The sequence below is a fragment of the Rhinopithecus roxellana genome, chromosome 3 (genome assembly GCF_007565055.1).
Source record: "Rhinopithecus roxellana isolate Shanxi Qingling chromosome 3, ASM756505v1, whole genome shotgun sequence".
NCBI lineage: Eukaryota > Metazoa > Chordata > Mammalia > Primates > Cercopithecidae > Rhinopithecus > Rhinopithecus roxellana.
Genome location: NC_044551.1, coordinates 156,474,617 through 156,493,186, shown reverse-complemented (window position 1 = coordinate 156,493,186; position 18,570 = coordinate 156,474,617). Strand labels below are relative to the sequence as shown.

The 18,570-nt window shown below is 49.0% G+C and overlaps 1 protein-coding gene across 1 annotated transcript in view; it reads right to left on the bottom strand.

Annotated features, from left to right (window-relative positions):
* The window catches only part of PSD2 (pleckstrin and Sec7 domain containing 2), a 49,373-nt gene that overhangs the window by 8,201 nt on the left and 22,602 nt on the right, over window positions 1-18,570 (bottom strand). The window contains exons 6-9 of the mRNA XM_030927678.1: window positions 15,469-15,581; window positions 14,677-14,735; window positions 2,839-2,928; window positions 842-885 (exon numbers count right to left, since the gene is read on the bottom strand). Coding sequence (XP_030783538.1) covers window positions 842-885; window positions 2,839-2,928; window positions 14,677-14,735; window positions 15,469-15,581 — 306 coding nt within the window. The remainder of the gene's footprint in view (window positions 1-841; window positions 886-2,838; window positions 2,929-14,676; window positions 14,736-15,468; window positions 15,582-18,570) is intronic.

Genomic DNA, 18,570 nt, shown 5'->3' with positions numbered 1-18,570 from the left:
CTGACCTCTGATCTTTGATTTTTGTCCTCCAAGCCCCAAATGTCACCCTTGATCACAAATGTGGAGACTTTACTGTCTCCAGGTCTCCCTCCCAGTCTTCCTTCTCCTCTCTCCATCCCAGGGAGCACTAACCGTGGCCAGACTGAAGCTGCTGCACAAACCGCTACCAACATGCTGGAAGAGGGAGGCCAGCAGGTAAGACCCTGAAGTCTGGGCCCCCAGGAGAGCCCTGGCAGAAGAGTGCCAGCTCTTACCCTGTGGGGTTGGAGTTCCTGCCAATCCCTGCCTGAGGCCTCTACATGGACCTGGCTGCCCTGGGGAGCACAGCAGAGCCTTTCACAGTCTCCCCAAACAGCAAGGTCAACATCCCTCTCTCCTGATGAGACCTACAGGTCTCGCTGCCTTTGCAGGGGAAGAAGTTAGAGGGCACTCTCCCCTTCCCACTGTCAGTAACAGTCACCACCTAAACGTGGACATATTCTACAGGTTATAGGGGCCTCATGCCTCCTGTCTGCCTACTTCCCAAAGGGAAAGGAGCAGTCATCAATGGGAATTGGAACACTATCCCCATATAGAAAACCAGCTGTGGACATCATAGAACTAAAGTCACAGTTCAACCTATTCCATAACAATGCAAACATTGCACTTCTTTTCTCAATACAGAAGATGAATCCAAAGAGGAATTCAACACCAGGTGCGAGCCAGCTAGACACAGGTGTCGGGCCCTGGATTGGGAGGGATCAGCACCATGGAGAGTGGTCAGAATGATGGACCTGCACCCCCACACTCCCCCTCCCAGGGATGCAGGCTCCCCATACCTGTGCCCGTAGGCACTACTCACATGGCCCATTCCAGCTTTTCATTCTTGATGGAGTTGTAAAGGGTCTGGGAGAGGGAAAAGAGAGAGGGGGGAATTCAGGTGAAGAGTCAAAGAAACCCCCATCTACCACCAATAACGTGGGTACAGTGAGAGATCACCTTTTCAGCCAATAGGGCAAAGTGGATGTTTGATTCATACTTATTTGTTAGATGGGTAAGTGAGTGGGTGGGTGGATGTATGGATGGGTGGTATTTAATTATGTGATCACTTAATGTCAATCTCCCGTAGGAGACTGTAAGCTTCACAAGGTCAGAGGCTGTCCATTTGTTCACTACTGAATCTCCAGTGCATAATCCAGAACTTGACACACAGCAAGTGCTCAACAGGGTAGATGAATGGATGGGAGGATGAATGGGAGGATGGGTGAGTGAATGGATGGATGGGGAAGTGGACAGGTGGAAGATGGAAGGATGGGTGGGGAAATAGGCAGGTGGATGGGTGAATGAATAGAAGATGGGTGGGTGGATAGAGAGTACATGAGGAAGATTTAGGGGTGTATGCATGAGGATATGCGTGGGCAAATGAATGTCAGGGTGTTGGGTGGATGATTGAATAAATGATTGGGTGGATAGATTTGAGAATGAATGGGTGGGTGGGTTGGTGAGTAAGTGAATGAGTGGGGAATAGGAGGTAGGGGGATGGGCGAGTAGATGTGGAGATGTTTGTCGAGGTGAGTAGACGAGGGAGTGTTTGAAGAGTACAGGGTGTCTGTGTGGGTGAAAGGTGAATGGTGAGTGGCTGCTATGTGGGGAGTGAGAAGGGGAGGTTTGGGGATATATATATGGGTGGTGGGTAAATGGGTGGGTATATGGGTAGGTGAATGATTGAGTGGCTGGGTGGATGCATGGGAGGATGAGTGGATGGGTGCAGAAGTGGGTAGATAGGTGAATGAGTAGATGGGGAGAAATGGATAGGTGGATAGTGGGACTGGGATTGTTTGATTCACAAATACGTTCTTAACAAATGCTTCTCAATGGTGAAGAATATAATATAGTAAGAAGAGTGATGGAGACAATGTTCTATGGAACATTGGGGTTTGGATGGAGACCTCCAAACTCATTATTCAACTACCCCTGTAGTATTATCAGATTCTTCAAACCCACTATTTAAAAATGAAGCTGGCTGGGTGTGGTGGCTTATGCCTGTAATTTCAGCACTTTGCAAGGCTGAGGTGCAAGGATTGCTTGAGCCCAGGAGCTTGAGATCAGCCTGGGCAACATAGTGAGACCCCCAGGCTCTACAAAAAAAAAAAAAAAATATATATATATATATATATATATATATATATATATATATATATCGCCAGGCACAGTGGCATGCACCTATAGTCCCAGCTACTTGGGAGGCTGAGGTGGGAGAATCCTTCAAGGCCAAAAGTTCGAGGCTTCAGTGAGCCTTGATTGCATCACTGCACTCCAGTGTGGGTAACAGAATGAGATCTTGTCTCAAAAATACATAAATAATAAAAATGAGCCCATCACCAACCCACCAAAAACCTGCTCCTTTTCCTCAGTTCAGAAATGACCAGACTAGAAAGACTAGAGTTCCACCCTTCGCTTCAGGTTCAAAAGAAAACTGGATTCTCTTAATTCCTGGTGATGTCGAAGGAAAGGGGGGGCTTTTCCTTGTGGTGACAATAATGATGTTTGTGGTGAAGGTAGTGGTGACGGTTGTGGTGGGTGGCAGCTGTGACAATCGGTAGCAGTGTTGATTATTACTGTGACAGTAATGGTGATAATGGAGTACTAAAAACAAATCTCACAAAGCCTTCCCCTCTGCCTAACTTAGGGAACACAGAATAGCCAAATGTTGAGCTCGGTGGTTTCTAACTTTGTCATCATGGCCCTGCACCCTGTGTTAAGGGACTGGAATGCCAGGATTTCAGGGGGCAGAGACCTCTCTCCTCTCTATCCACACAGGGCGCAGCTAGTGGGATGGGGACTCTCAGCAGATAATACCTTCAGCAGGTCTTTGGCAAAGTCTTGGCCATCATTCAGCTGGTCCAAGTTGGCAATGAATTGTTGACAGGACATCTTCTTGCCAATGTTCTGTAATGGAGAAATGGTTCTGCCTAAGAGTAGGGAAGGAGTCTGGTGTGTTCCCCACACACCCTGCCCTGCCCAGCCAGAGGGATGAGGCAGCGTTAAGGGCAATAATGAAAATTAAATTGCATGAATTTTCTATGGTCTCCAAGAGTTTACAAAACTCTTTCTCACAGTCAGAACTGTGCTTGATTCTCAAGCATCTTGAGAGGTTGGGCTTCTTCTGCAGCCCAGGTGAAGGAGTCAGGCTGGATGAAGAGTTGTAAGAGCTGACATTTGCCAGGTGCCTACTGTATTCCAGGTCTTGTGCTTGACATGCATTATCTTATTTCTTTCTCACCCCAAGGAGAAGGTGAGGTGCCTGTTTTTATTATCCCCATTTGACAGGTAAGGAAACTGAAGTACAGGAAAGTGAAGTGGCATGCCCATGATCACACGGCAAGGAAGTAAAAGGCCCAAGTGTGTCTGAAACCAAAGCCTGTGCTCTCACCGCTACTCCACGGTTAACTATCCCAAGGTCACTCAGCACCAGGACTTGAACCCCGGCCTCTTGGCTTCTGAAGAGAAGCTCCGCATATTCTGCCACAACTGTCTCACCCTCTCACCTGCACAGAGGGGCAGCAAGGCTTCCAAGACATAGGTGAAGTGAGGGAAAGTTTATGGGAGTCAAAAATCAATTGCCACGGACACACATGAGTGCCCCATGCTGAGCTGAGCTGAGCTGGAACAAAGAGAACCCAAGCAGATGGTTTCACACTCGGAGGTAGAAATAGGCAAAGAGCTGGAAATGACTAAATCCCCAAGTTCTGCCTTCTTGTTTTAACCAATGAGTAGCAGAGGGGCTCAAACCCTGCAAACCCAACACCTAATATACTTCCAGACTCTCCTTGGAGTCCCCATGTCTGAGAAAACACAAACAGGCCTTCATCTTTGTAAGGATGAAGATTCTTGAATAGCAGATACTTATCACCGTAGGATTTTGTGGATTAGGGTTTGCTCTAAAGCAGTGTTTTCCAAGGTTTACCTACAGAACTCTGGTATCCCAGGAGATGGAAATAGGTATTCTCTCAAAAAGAGATTTCATAATAGAACAAGTTTATCTACATGTTTCAGAGTCTTTACCACGCTCATATGTGCTGGTGTCTCCAAGGAGAGGATCCCATGTCATTTCCCAAGTTTACTGACCTTGGCACTATTTTAGCAAAGACACTCTATTAGCATCATATGGGACATTCACACACCATAGAAATCATTCAGAAAACAATGATGTAAGGCTTTATAAGTAGCTGACAAGCAAGAACTTTCTATGCTTTTCCAAATCATTCAGGAGAAAAGGTCCTATGTATGCCTTGATACAAGTGTGTTTTGTATGTTTCTGTGTATAGTTTTACATATATACGTGTGTGTGTACATAGATAAATATATAGCCGTGTGTGTACATTTGCAATAGATTATGAGGGCAATGTTGATAAGACTGTCGTTGAGTTCCACACAAACTGAACATTCCCCAGCCATTGGTCAGGAGCGCAAAATCAAAAAATGACAAGGCAAGATTTCTAATCTGAGCAATAGCAGACTATCTTCTTGTGAGTGAAACTTCCCAGCAGCATTGGAGGCTTTACAAAAGCAGTGAAGGCTTCAAGGGTGAGGATCCTGCAGGGGAGTGTGGAGAGGTGACCCCAGAAAGAGCAGCCAGGGGCTGAGCGGCTAAGTGGCCTCTTAGGACTGGAGAAACGAGATTGGAGTTCAGGGTCCACCAAGGACAAGTGTCTTGGGAAGCACCCAGTCACACTTCAACAAAAAAGTTGAAATTAAGAAAGAAAATACTAAAAGAAGAAAAATCATCCCAGATGGAAATATGGAGAAGCAGAAATGAATGAAATAACAAAAAGAATTGGTAATGCTAAATGAAAATTGACTATGTACAGCAACAATAAAGTTTTCCAGGGAATAAAATATAGAGAGATATAATAGTTAAAAGCATGACAACAGGAGTATATAAGTTAAGAGAGCAGTAACTGGAACTAAAGTGTTTCAAGGTATTTCACTGCCCAGGAAGTGGTACAAGTACTTTATAAGTCGAGAATGTAAATTGCCAACCATAAAAGGAATTCCGAAAGAATGCACAACTAACAAGCTAACAGAGCAGGGAAATGGAATTCTAAAAAATGCTTAATCCAAAAGCAGGCAAAAGAAGAAAATAAAAGAAACAGAACAGTGGAGTCAAAGAGAAAACAAATAGTCACTTGATATACTTAAACTCAAATATATCATAATTCATTGAATGTTCAAATTAACATTATTACCGGATTTTATTTTTAAGTATATGATATAAGAGACATGCCTTAAATATAAAAGAACAGAAATCTTTGAAAGAAAAAGTCAGAAAAGGATGTAACACATAAACACTAACAAAAGAACTCCAGTATAGCTACACTAACATCTGACAAAATAGATTTGAAGGCAAGAAGCATTACTAGACATAAAGAAGGACATGTTCATAGTGATAAAAGGGTCAATCTGCCAGAAGATATGATCATCCTAAATGTGTATATATCTAGTAGTATAGCTTCAAAATATACAAGACAAAAATTGACAGAACCAAAAGAAGACATATTCACAATCTTGGCTGGAGATTTTAACACTGTTCTCTTAGTAACAGAAAGAACAAGCCGACAAAAAATTGGCAAGAATTCTATGCCAAAAAAATTAGATAATCTAGATGAAATGGACAAATTCTTAGAAATACACAAGCTACTAAAACTGGCTCAAGAAGAAATAGAAAATCTGAATAGACCTATAACAAGAGATTGAATCAATAACTTAAAAAAAAAAAAAAAAATCAAGGCCAGGTGTGGTGGCTCACACCTGTAATCCCAGCACTTTGGGAAGCCAAGGTGGGAGGATCACTTGAACCCAGGAGTTGGAGACCAACCTGGGCAACATAGGGAGACCTTGTCTCTAAAAAACAATAAAGGAAAGAGAGGAGGAAGGAAGGAAGGAGGAGGAAGGAAGGGAGGGAGGGAGGGAGGAGGGAGGGAGGAGAGGAGGGAGGTGGATGGAGGGAGGAGAGGGAGGGAGGGAAAGAGAGAACCGAGAAAGAAAAAAGAAAAAAGAAGAAATAACGAAAAGAAAAGAAAGAAGAAAGAAGAAATGAAAGAAGACGGAAGGAAGGAATGAAGGAAAGGAAGGAAAGGAATTAGATACTGAAGGGAATTAATGAAGGAACCTCGGACTACGGTACCTAATTGCCCTCACGAAATTGAACCGTACAATCCAAGGACCTCCCGCAAGGCAGGACTTAAGCTAAAAGCCTAAAAACCTACCCCGACTACAAGACCGAACTACACTCCCGACAAGCCCGTCCCTACAACACCGCCGTATCCCCTCCCGCTACACTCAATACACCCCTGCACTCACTCCACCCGACCTCATCCCTAACTGCCATCCCTAACGCATCCCGCGACGGCCGCTCCCTCACTATACAGTCATTACGTTCCTTCATTCCTTTCCATCCTTACTTCCTTCTTACCTGCTCCAGACCATCCCTCCCTCCAGCCATCCCACTCCCTCCCCCCGAACCCCTCCCGCTACCTCGCCCCACTCCCGCCCCGCCCTCCTCCCTCTCCCTCCCCTACCTCCATCAATCCTCTCTTCCGCCCCCCCTGTAGCTTTTCACTTTGTGGCCACATGCCTGTGTCCCACTACCTTCAGTGATGCTGAGGTTCTTTACCCAGAGGTTGAGGCTCCAGTTGGCCAGATCCACCACTACCTTCAGCCTGGTTGACAAGAGACCCTGCCTCAAAAGGAAAACAAAACAAAAACAAAACAACAACACAACAAAAAAACACTATCAAGAGATGAAAAGCAACCCACAGAGTGAGAAAAAAATATTTGTAAATCAAGTATCTACCAAGGGTCTAGTGTCTAGGATATATAAAGAACTCTAAGAATACAACAACAAAAGACAAACAACCTAATTTTAAAAGGAATGAAGGACCTGAATAGACATTTCTCCAAAGAAAATATACAAATGGCCAAAAAGTGCATGAAAAAAATGCTCAACATAACTAAACATTAGGGAAACACAAATCCAAACCACAATGAGATACCACTTCACATCCACTAGTATGGCTATCGTTTTTTTTTTTTTTTAAAAAAGAAAGAAGAAAGAAAAGGGTTGGTGAGGATGTAAAGAAATTAGAACACCCCGGCACGTTGGTGGTAGAAATGTAAAATGGTTCAGCCACTATGGAAAACAGTTGGGCACTTCCTCAAAAAGTTAAATGTAGAATTATCCCATGACCCAGCAAGTCTATCCTAGGTATATATCCCTAAAATATGAAAACAGATATTCAGACAAAAACTTGTACACGAATGTTCACAGCAGTACTATTCACAATCACCGAAAGATGGAAACGACCCAAATATCCATCAAGAGATGAACAGATAAACAAAATGTGACATATCCATACAATGGAATATTATTAAGCCATGAAAAATGAACTACCAATACATGCTACGACATGAATGAACCTTGAAAACATGCTAAATGAAAGACGCCAGTCACAACAGGCCACATATTGTGTGATCCTACTCATATGAAATATCTACAATAGGCAAATTCACAGAGACAGAAAGCTAATTAGCATTAGCCAAGGGCCAGGTGGAGGAGGAAATGGGGTATGACTGCTGATGGGATGGGGTTTCCTTCTGGTGTGATGAAGATGTTCAGAAACTAGACAGTAGTGACGATTGCACGCCATTATGAATGTACTTAGTGCCACTAAATTGTAAGCTTTAAAATAGTTAAAATGGTAAGTTTCATAACAAGAAAATAAATCAGTAAGAACATACATGATTTTTACAACACATATAGGCACCTTATTGGCACATATAGAACATTATAACCAACAACCACAGAATATATTCTTTTCAAGTCCACATGAAACATTCACTAGAATTGATCTTTCTCAGGACCAAAAAGCAAGACTCATGCAAAGAAGTGAAATTATACTGGGTAAGTTATCTGCTTTAAAATATAATACTTATAATGACAGTCAGGCAAAAAGACATGCACCCAGATCATCTGAAAGCCCAAGGGAGGTCCATGATTTGGGGCCTCTGAATTCCCAGTTCCACCCCTCCCTCCCACCCCATTTGGATCTACAGGGCTTCCCAGTCTTTCCTGAGCCCTTGGACTTCTTCCCACAGCCTCTGTCTCCGAGCAGAGGAAAGTCACAGCGGGTACAACCACCGCCCCATCCCAAGGCCTGGACCCTGGCACTCTAGGGCCAGGGCAACCATCTCCTCAAACTCATCTCCTTGCCCAGAGTAGAGGCTGGATGGGTATAGGGTGATGCCCAGGCCATCGTCCAGGTAGTAAAACTGTGTCACTGCCTTTGCCCCAGAGGAGCCAGGCCTTTTCCCACAAGTCTGACTTCCATGCACAGCCCTGAGGTCAGAACAATGCTAGCCTGTCTTTAAGGCTCATTCCAGAAGCAGGATGAGGTGGGCCAAACAGACGTCATCCTTCAGGAGGAGGGGAGGGGCTGACCAAAGGTCCTATGGGCAGAAAAACCCTTGCCACTATTTGCAAATCTAGGCTAAACCTTAATTATACTTGGTATTCCCTTAAGGTTATTGTGTGAGGCTCTGTCACCATCTGAGAATGGGCAGACCCCTGCAGACCTCAGGAAAGCATCCAAACCCTGGCCTGTTCCTCCAGCCCTCCACCATCCAGCCCCAACGCACCTTGCCAGAAACTCCCACTGTTGCCACTCTTCAAGCAACACAAGGTTGGAGAGAAATTAAGCTACTCCTGAAAAACAACTAAACTTTGTTTCAGCTTGAGCTCTCCTGGAATGACTTCTCCCACCTACCCCTCCCTCTCTGTTTGCCTCAACCCTGGTGGTTCTCCCTCCCTTACCCCAGCCTTCAGTCCACTCACCAATGCCATAGGCTGTGCAACAAAAATGCCTCTGGAATTTCTCTCCTGGTCTCCATCTCCAATTCTAACCCACATTGCCATCTTCTCATGGCTGGAGCTTGCAAATCACCATTCCCTGACATCCCCCACGCAGTGCATCCTAGACTCATTTGCTGACCCGTCATCACCCATCATCACCAGCACTGGCATCATCTCCAAAATCCCCATTTCAAATACAACTCCTGACCCCCATCTCCTGCTCTTCCACCTCCCCCATTCTTTAAAACCCTCACTCCAACAACCCTTTGATCCTCTGTTGAGATCTGATACAGTTTGGCCCTGTGTCCCCACCCAAATCTCATCTTGAACTGTAATCCCCATATGTCAAGGGAGGAAGGTGATTGGATCATGGGGGTGGTTTCCCCCATGCTGTTCTCGTGATAGTGAGTGAGTTCTCAGGAGATCTGATGGTTTTATAAGTGTTTGGAAGTTCCTCCTACATTCTTCTCTCTCCTGCCACCTCATGAAGAAGATGTCTGCTTCCCCTTCTGCCATGATTGTAAGTTTCCTGAGGCCTCCCCAGCCGTGTGGAACTGTGAGTCAATGAAGTCTCTTTCCTTTACAAATTACCCAGTCTCAAGGATGTTCTTTACAGCAGTGTGAAAATGGACTAATACAAGATCTAAAGGTCCTCACTTTCTTTTGTACCAGTTTAGATTCCAGACCCCATTGGTAACCACTTCCCTGTAAACATCTCTCTTGCCCCTTTCTGCTTCTGTCATATTTGCCTAGAAAAAGCCCAGCACTGACTAAACCCAACTGATTTCCTATACTGTACCTGTATCCAAGTCCAACCAAATACACTTGCAGGACACACAGCTATGCTGGTCCTATTTTACGTCTATGACCACAGCCACATGGGCATGGAGACTCCTGACACTGCCACAGTTCCTGTGTTTGCTCTCCATCCTCCATTAACATGGCACGCTTTTTTTTTTTTTTTTTTTTTTTTTTTTGAGACGGAGTCTCTCTCTGTCGCCCAGGCTGGAGTGCAGTGGCCGGATCTCAGCTCACTGCAAGCTCCGCTCCCGGGTTTAGGCCATTCTCCTGCCTCACCCTCCCCAGTAGCTGGACTACAGGCGCCTGCCATCTCACCCGGCTAGTTTTTTGTATTTTTTTAGTAGAGACGGGGTTCACCGTGTTAGCCAGGATGGTCTCGATCTCCTGACCTTGTGATCCGCCCGTCTCGGCCTCCCAAAGTGCTGGGATTACAGGCTTGAGCCACCGCGCCCGGCCTACATGGCACGCTTTTCCTTTCCATTAAAAGCCTCAAAGTCCCTGTAGTAGACACTGTGGCTCACTCTCTCCAAAACCCCTTTCCCATTAGGTATCAGCAATGAGGTGTGGGTGGGGAAGAATGACCCCACCTTCTAGCCCTGGGCTAGGCCCTGGATCACCTCATTCCTCTTGCCACAGAGATTGATTTGGGTAACCTAGGCTTTTTCCAGTTGTCCCATGGTATTCCCTGGGCCAAAGAGACCAGTTCAGAAAATGGCATATGCCCCATTTGGGGCCAATGGTATTTTACAGCCACTTTCTGGGAGCTTCTGTGGTAGAAGCCCTCCTGACTCCAGCTCCTAAGAAGACACTTCAGATACCAACTCTCACCAGCAAGCAGAGAAGTGCGGCTGTGAGATCTGGAATTGCTGCATCTATCGGGCCTGCGTAGGGGAAGCCAGGCTTGGGATGAGGCTGACATCACTGTCAGAAGAAAATGACAAGAAATTAGATCACCTCTTAACTGGAGGCAAGGCTGAATCTAATCCACCCTGGACCCTGCCTGACTCTACACTTTTCAAACAGTAAGTAGCTGCCATTTTTAAAGCTAGTGGTGTTACATTTCTGTGACCTTAACTAAACCCATCCTGACTGGTCAGCCCCCGTCCCATCTTCACTCTCAGCTCAGGACCTCATTTCATGCTTCGTGGTAGAAGTAGAAGCTGTCAGAAGCCCCTCATCTCCTCATCGCCAGAGCTACCAAGCCTACTGCAGCACCTCCACTTTCTGCCTCGCTTTCTTATGAACATGGGAGATGGGTCAACATTCCCCACTCCCATTTAAGGCCACTCCCCACCTGTGCTCTGCTTCTTATCTCGAGGGAAGCTTCCACTGTCCCTTCTCTCTCCTGCAGTGGCAGCGTCTTGTCTGCTGGGTTGATCCTGGTGGCACACGCACAAGTTGGGTGTTTTAACATCAGACTTGACTGCTGGCTCCTATCAGTACCCCACGCAAGGCCAAACATCTTAAGAGCTGTCTGTGGCCACCACACCCCAACCTCCTGAGCTCATCTCGCCCACTTCAACCTGGCACCTGTCCTCTCCACTCCACCTAAGGTGCTCTTATAAAGGCCTCCAATGACCTTGACCATCCCATCCATGACCGCTCCAATCCCAATGGTCACTCTCGTGCCATCACCTTACTTGACCTCATGGTAGCCTTTTCTACAGTTGGTCACTCACTCCCTTCTCCTCGAAATGCTGTCTTGTCTGGGCTTCAGAGATGCTACACACTCATGGGTTTCCTCCGACCTCCCTGGATGCGTTGCAGTCTCTCCCACTCCTCAGCCTTGCCTCTACATAACGCTGAGCCCCAGGACTTGGCCATCAGTGTGTTCTCTCTGCAGGGACATGGCAATCAGCCATTCCCATAGCTTTGAATTCTACCCCACCCCCATCTCTGTCCAGCCCATGTGTCTGCACCGGGCCCAGACTCATCCATGTCACCGCCTCCTTGGCCTCCTCTCACTGATGTCCAGAGGCATCTCAAACACAGTTCAAAAGTGGGACTCAAGTCCGCCTCTCCCACTCACTACCACCCCCACACAGAAGTTTCTTCCCCATCTCAGGAAATGGCACCCCCAGCTAGCCAGATCCCAAAGCCACCCTTGCTCCTCTCTTTCACTGACCAACCCCATCGGCAAGTCCTGTGAGACTCAGTCCTGAAAGGTCTCCCTCGTCAGTCCCTTCTATGCATGCTACCATCATCTCCCATCTGGACATAAACAAACACCTCTAAGGAAACAGTTCTGCAGCTCCTCAAAAAATTAAACACAGAACAACCAGACAGATGAACCAGCAAGCCCACTCCGAGGTAGAAACCCCAAAGAACTGAAAACAGGTGTTCAAACAAAAGCTTGTGCACGAATGTTCACAGCAGTGCTATTCCCAACAGCCACAAGACGAAAACCAGCCCTGCTGGCCCCATTGCCTGAAATGCACAGTCCCAGATCTTTCCATGGGTCGGCTTCCACTGATCCAGGTCTCTGCCCAAACCTTGCAGTCTTTCCCTGACCCCTAATCCGGACCCCATCATGCCTTCCTGTGTATGCCCTTCACAGAGCCAGCACAACTTGTAATCGCTTGTTCACTTCTGTGTTGCCCACTTCCTGTAACAGGTGGGGCTCCCTTTCCTGTCTTGTTCATGGAATACAGAAGGTGCTCAGAAGACAGGGTTGTTGTTGAGCCTCCAACCTCAAGGGTCCCAGCGCGCCTCCTACACAAAGCCTCCCCAGTTCCTCGACCAGACTGCACCCATCTCAGGGGCATGCCTATAGCCTGATACCCCTTTACTGCCTGCCGCTCTGACCAGAACTCTTTCTGTGGGCACTAGCAGGGCCCCTGTTCTCGAGATCCCCACAACCCACCAGGCCTCAGTCCCTACTTGATTAGTGACAGGGGGAGGGGAGGAGGCAAGGGGAAAAGTGCAAAGCGTCAGGTGCTCTGAAGAACTCCCAGTAACTGCAACCGCCAGGCCTTGCCCACGAGCTTTACTTCATATTCTTTATACACTGGCACTTTATCATGGGGAAACTGATGTGTAGTGAAGTAAATAACTTGCCTCAAGCCACACAGCCTTCGTGTGGAGCAACAGAGAACACAGCCTTGGAGCCCACGCTCCTAATCTCTGAGCAGGGCCACGCAAAGAGAGAGACGTCTCTACCAAAAATACAAAAACTTAGCCAGGCGTGGTGGCAGGTGCCTGTAGTCCCAGCTACTCAGGAGGCTGAGGCAGGAGAATGTGTTGAACCCGGGAGGTGGAGCTTGCAGTGAGCTGAGATCGCGCCACTGCACTCCAGCCTTGGTGACAGAGTGAGACTCCGTCTCAAAAAAAAAAAAAAAAAGAGAGAGAGAAGAAAGCCTCAGTGTCTGTCTGCTGCAAACATGAACAGTCTTTCCAGTCCACTTCTAATCTACGAAGTCCTGACGTTTCTCCTCAGCTGTGGCATCAATGTGGGACCAAGCCAGCTAAGGCCCACCAAGCTCCGGGGTGCTCTTGGCCCAGGGTTCACTACACAGTGGCTGCCGCCCTTCTTAGCAGCTCTTAGCCATAGGGAGGGGCAACCAGGGCTTGGCCCAGCAGAGACAGCCCTGAGATTGACCACAGGCCCAGCCAGGGGTGGGGACAGGGAGTGAGGGGCCTGTTGAGTGCTCCTTTTAAAGCAGGCTAGCAACACCTGCTCTCTGTCAATAAACAAAGGGCACAGTCTGGGGGAACAGCAGCAGGCTCATGGGCTTTGGCGCTCAGTGACATTCATGTGGAATGCGTCTTCTCTCTTGTTCCACACTCAGGTTGCAGACCCAGGTGGACTTGGCAAAAGCTGTCACATATTTGCTCTTCCTGACACAGGCACCGAGGTTCTAGCCCTCCCAGGCCAGGTGCCCCAGTGCACCCATGAGCTCAGGCTGCCAGCAGACTGGGCCTTCACAATCTCGCCTTCCAGCGGCCTGCAGGCTGGGTCTTCCAGCTTGCCCTTGGTTCAGTTTTCACAGTAATGAAGACTACTATTGTTCTTTTTATGTAACAAAATTCTACATCATAAAATCCCTACTAGGCGCCAGACCCTGCCCCTTGGTGCCATGTATATTACATCTCTCAGTCCTGCCCATGACACTGCAGGGAGATCATTATTCCCACCTCCTGGATGTGAAACCTGAGGCTCAGAGAGGGCCAGTGCTTGCCCAGGGTCACACAGCTACCACGTGGAGGCAAGAGTGGAATCTGAAGTTGGGTCTATCCCAGCTCTTTCTTTCACCGCCAAATCCCCTAGATTTCCTGGTTAACTCACTGACCTATTGTCCCCATGAGTCACTGAGACATTCTCTACCTAGCAGGGGACTGTGACAACCCTGGGTGAACAATGATGGGGCAGTGATTGGGTGGAGCCAGATGGTGATGGGGGACACAGAAGGGCGACATGGTGATGGGGCCCTCAGCACACAGGGCATGCACACCACTAGCTACACTTACCACCTGCGAGGGCAAGAGAGCCCAGAGAGGGGTTCCGGAGCAGACAGAGGAAAGAAGAAGGAGTTATTGAGTCATGAGAAGCGCTGAGACAGCCTGGGGCCTGGACCAGACACAGTCTCACAGCCTCGGTGTTCACTGCTTGGCCTGGTCGGGGCTGGGGGGTTGGGAGGGGTTGCCCTGGGCATGGTATTTCAATGCAGCTGCATTCAGACTTGTGGGACAGGGGCAGAAAGGGCACATGATCTCTTAGCATGGACAAGGGGCACATATTTGTGGCTCATCTTAAATTCGCATGACCCAGCTGCTCTCACTGGCATACTTGGGGGTGGGGACTCAGGCAGATCACAGGTGGATGAAACTAGGGCGGGGCCAAATCTAGAAGCCAAGCTGCCCAACCCCCGGGCCTTCAAAAGGAAGCCTGGCCACTGAGTGAGAGGTCTCAAGAAGGGACTGGGATCAACACAAGGTGGGTCCCTGAGAGAACATGTGACACCCCCACCTCCACCTCCCCAACTCACGTGGCCGTGCAGGTCCGTGTTGAGCAGCATCAGGGCACAGGTGAGTGTGTGGATCCCATCTGAGTCAGAGACGTGGCACTCTCAGTGCGAGGATCCAACCTCTTCCCACCCCGTCTCCCGACGGAACCCACCAGGAGGCCTTGGACGCAGAGTGAGGCCAGCCGCCTGCCAAACTCACCTCAGGGGCCAGGGCCTGCATGATGCTCCTGGTCTGCCCCCAATGCAGGGCCCAAGTCACATGCCTGCCCCAGGAGCCTGACCACCCTGGACCCACTCTGGCCCGGACTTCTGCCTCCTGTGGCCAAATTCACCTTGAACCTCAGACCTAGGAATGGCTCTGAGACCCCAGCCCTGCCCCTGCATTGACCTGTGTCTCTCCCAATGATGAGCCTCGTCCCCCAGTTCCTGAGATGTGGGCCCATCTATTGGGCAAGTCCTGTCCCTAAGAGGACCCCAACCTGGACCCCCACCACACCGGGACAGCCACCACACCAACAGTCAGCACCATGACAGGGACCACAGAGAAGGGAGAGCCACAGAGCTGAATCCCGAGGCTGGAGAGACTTCCAGGCAGTTGGGAGGAGAACAGGCAAGACTGCGCTTTGCTCAGCAGGCAGACCGTGTGCCATAGCTTATTCAATTAGCATTCATTGAGCACCTACTGCATGCCAGAGAGGACAAACCATCTGGGCCTGGCAAAAGGACCAAAGTGCCAGGTGGACCAGGGTGGGAAGGGGCCAGGGCCTGGCTGAGTGGGTGGGGAGGGTTGGGCAGAGTGGGTGGGGGCCATACCTTCCGAAGTGCTGTCATCAGGGTTGCACTGGCAGTACCGGCGGGAGAAGTGTGTGAGGACTCGCTCACGCTCTTGTGTCTCCCCCATCAGTGGGAAGGCCTTCAAGAATGTTCTGGAAGGCAATTCAAAGCTGCTGAGGGCAGTCTGAGTCCTCACCCAGGGTAAGACCACCCCCCCACACACACCACACACCCACCCTAGGGGGCCAGGGCTCCAGTGCCCCATTCTCTGGGTCTGGACGCTCTCTCCAGCCCGGGAGGCCCTGGGCCCCAGGACAGCCACTCTGGAGTGCTGAGGCCAGGGGGCCTGGTAAACTTTAGAGTTTCAGTCCTCATCACCCTCCAGGGACCTTCTGGAAGTAGGCAGAGGACAGATGGTGAAGAACAAAGAAGCGCACCGCAGCACCTGCTCTTCTTCAGGGTGGACGCCCACTCCTTGCTCCTTCCCCTACAGCCAGGCCCTGTCCACGCCTGCCCTTCAGAATGCTCCTCCTCAGTCATCCTCCCTCTTTCATGTGCCACCAGCTGAGCCCAGGCCTAACCCTGATCCCCCCACTCCTCCTCCACCCCAAGACTGAGTTGTCACCAAGTCCTGATAGTTTGTTCTTCAACCTCGACCTTAACCCTCCTCCTCTGCCACCACCCTTATCATGTGCCCAGGACAACGGGGCCACCCCTGCACCCACTACCTCCTCCCCGTAGACACCAAGTTGTCTTTCTAAATACCCACGCAGGCAGGACTTACTGCTGCTTAAAATCCATCACTGGGCCAGGTGCAGTGGCTCGCACCTATAATCCCAGCATTTTGGGAGGCTGAGGTGGGCAGATCACCCAAGGTCAGGAGTTCAAGACCAGCCTGGCCAACATGGTGAAACCCTGTCTCTACTAAAAATACAAAAATTAGCCAGGTATGCTGGCACGTGCCTGTAATCCAAGCTACTCAGGAGGTTGAGGAAAGAGAATCACTTGAACCCAGGAGGCAGAGGTTGCAGTGAGCCAAGGTCACGCCATTGCACTCCAGCCTGGGCAACAGAGTAAGATTCCATCTCAAAAAAAAAAAAAAACCTGTGATTCCTTGGCACCCTCAGAATAGCACCCAGGCTCCTCACATCATGGCCACATTCGCTGCCCAGACTACCCTCCTGTGCCTCTAACCTCACACCCACCTGCTACCTTCACACCCTGGACAGAACAGGCATTTCACTATTCAGTGCCTCAGAGCAGGCCAGGCCTCCGGGACACCCTTCCTTCCTCGGCTGGGCAGCTCTGAATCTCCCTCAAGGCCCAATTCAAAGGTCATTCCCTTGGGAAGGGAGATTGCAGGCTGAGGCCATTGGTGTCTCCATCAGTCTTGGGTTCAGGAGATGGTTTGTTCTTAATTTTGCTATAGTTGATTTCATTTTGGCCCAGAATGACTGCAATGCCCACTTTGTTTAACCCTCTCTCATGCCACCTCCTAAGGCACCCTGGGACCTGCAAGCCATGTCTTGGCCAGCCCTTACCCTCTGAGGCGCCTCAAGGCATCCAAAACTGCAGAGTACTCTCAAAATCCAATCCCAAGCAACCAACTGCTGCATAATAGCACTGCCCTGTCTGACAGCTCGCTGTCCTTCTCTCCCTATCTCTCTTGCTTCCTGTTCTCTTCTCCCATCTGTCCCCCAGCCTGGCCCCTCCCCTCTTCTCACATTCCTCCAGGACTTTCTCTAAACCTCCCCCATTCCAACCTTAGCCTGTTTTACCTATGAGCCATCCATCCCAGCTCCTACTCCCCAGCCCAAACTCCCCTTCCCTGGACACTCTGCCTCAAGCCCCAACCAAGTGCCACGACCACCAAACTCTTGGGCTGTCCCTAGGGGCAGCCCCACCACTGCCCACCCTCCCCCACATCTTGGCACCACCAGCCCTTTTACTCTACCCTCTGTGCAACTTCTCACACCGACCTTTCCCCTCTGCCCAACCTCATGCTTGTTCTCTCCCACCTGACCCTCTTCAGAAGCCTACATGCTTGCAGTGCCTGCACAATTGAGTCTCAGTATTGGGCTGGCATACAAGGCACTCAGTCCAGCACCTACACCTCTGATCATGAGCTGACCCCACTGAACAACTTCCCCAACCAATCTTCCTCATTCTACTGCAATCTTTACAACTCAGCTCAGGATACAGTAGCCTGCTAAACACCAACACTTCCACTGAAAACAATAAAAACCATGGGTTTTCTTAAGCTATTGGAAATATTGCTGAGGCAGCAAAGACCAAAAGGGCCAAGATTCTGGAGAGGAGAGAACTGCGGAAAGATAGTTTGAGCTTCTGTGGCTGCTTTTTCCCTGGGGGAATTGCTGATTATGGGCACAGGCAAGAGGCAGGGCATTGGGTGGCTTCAAGAGGCTGGAGACTTCAGGGGCTGTAAACACATGGCCACTTTTCCCTTTGAGATAGTTGCTGAATTTCAGAGATATAAAAGATACAGGCCGGGCGCGGTGGCTCATGCCTGTAATCCCAGCACTTCGAGAGGCCGAGGCAGGCGGATCACGAGGTCAGGAGATCGAGACCATCCTGGCTAACATGGTGAAACCCTGGCTCTAATAAAAGTACAAAAAATTAGCCGGGCGTGGTGGCGGGCACCTATAGTCCCATCTACTCTGGAGGCTGAGGCAGGAGAAAGGTGTGAATCCAGGAGGCGGAGCTTGCAGTGAGTGGAGATCATGCCACTGCACTCCAGCCGGGGCAACAGAGCAAGACTCTGTCTCAAAAAAAAAGATATAAAAGGCAGGAAGCAAAAAGCCTAAGCAGAAATCCTCTGAGAAGTAGAGGGAATTTTTTTTTTATTGAAGAGGGGGAAGTGTTGTTGCACTGAGAAGACAAAATCAGGCTTCTGAGCCAAGAAAGAGGTTTGCCCAACTGAACACACAAGGCTCCCAGTAGAAAACTCTGAGGACCTCTACCCTATGATCAGAGCACACCCTGAGCCATAGCAAACTTCAGTGCAAGGATTAGGACTGCATCCCCACACACCTTCTAACTGCCTAGCAAAGGACAACGTAAACCCTCTCTGGAGGAATATAGAATAATCTAGAAGCACTACAATTCTTTTTTTTTTTTTTT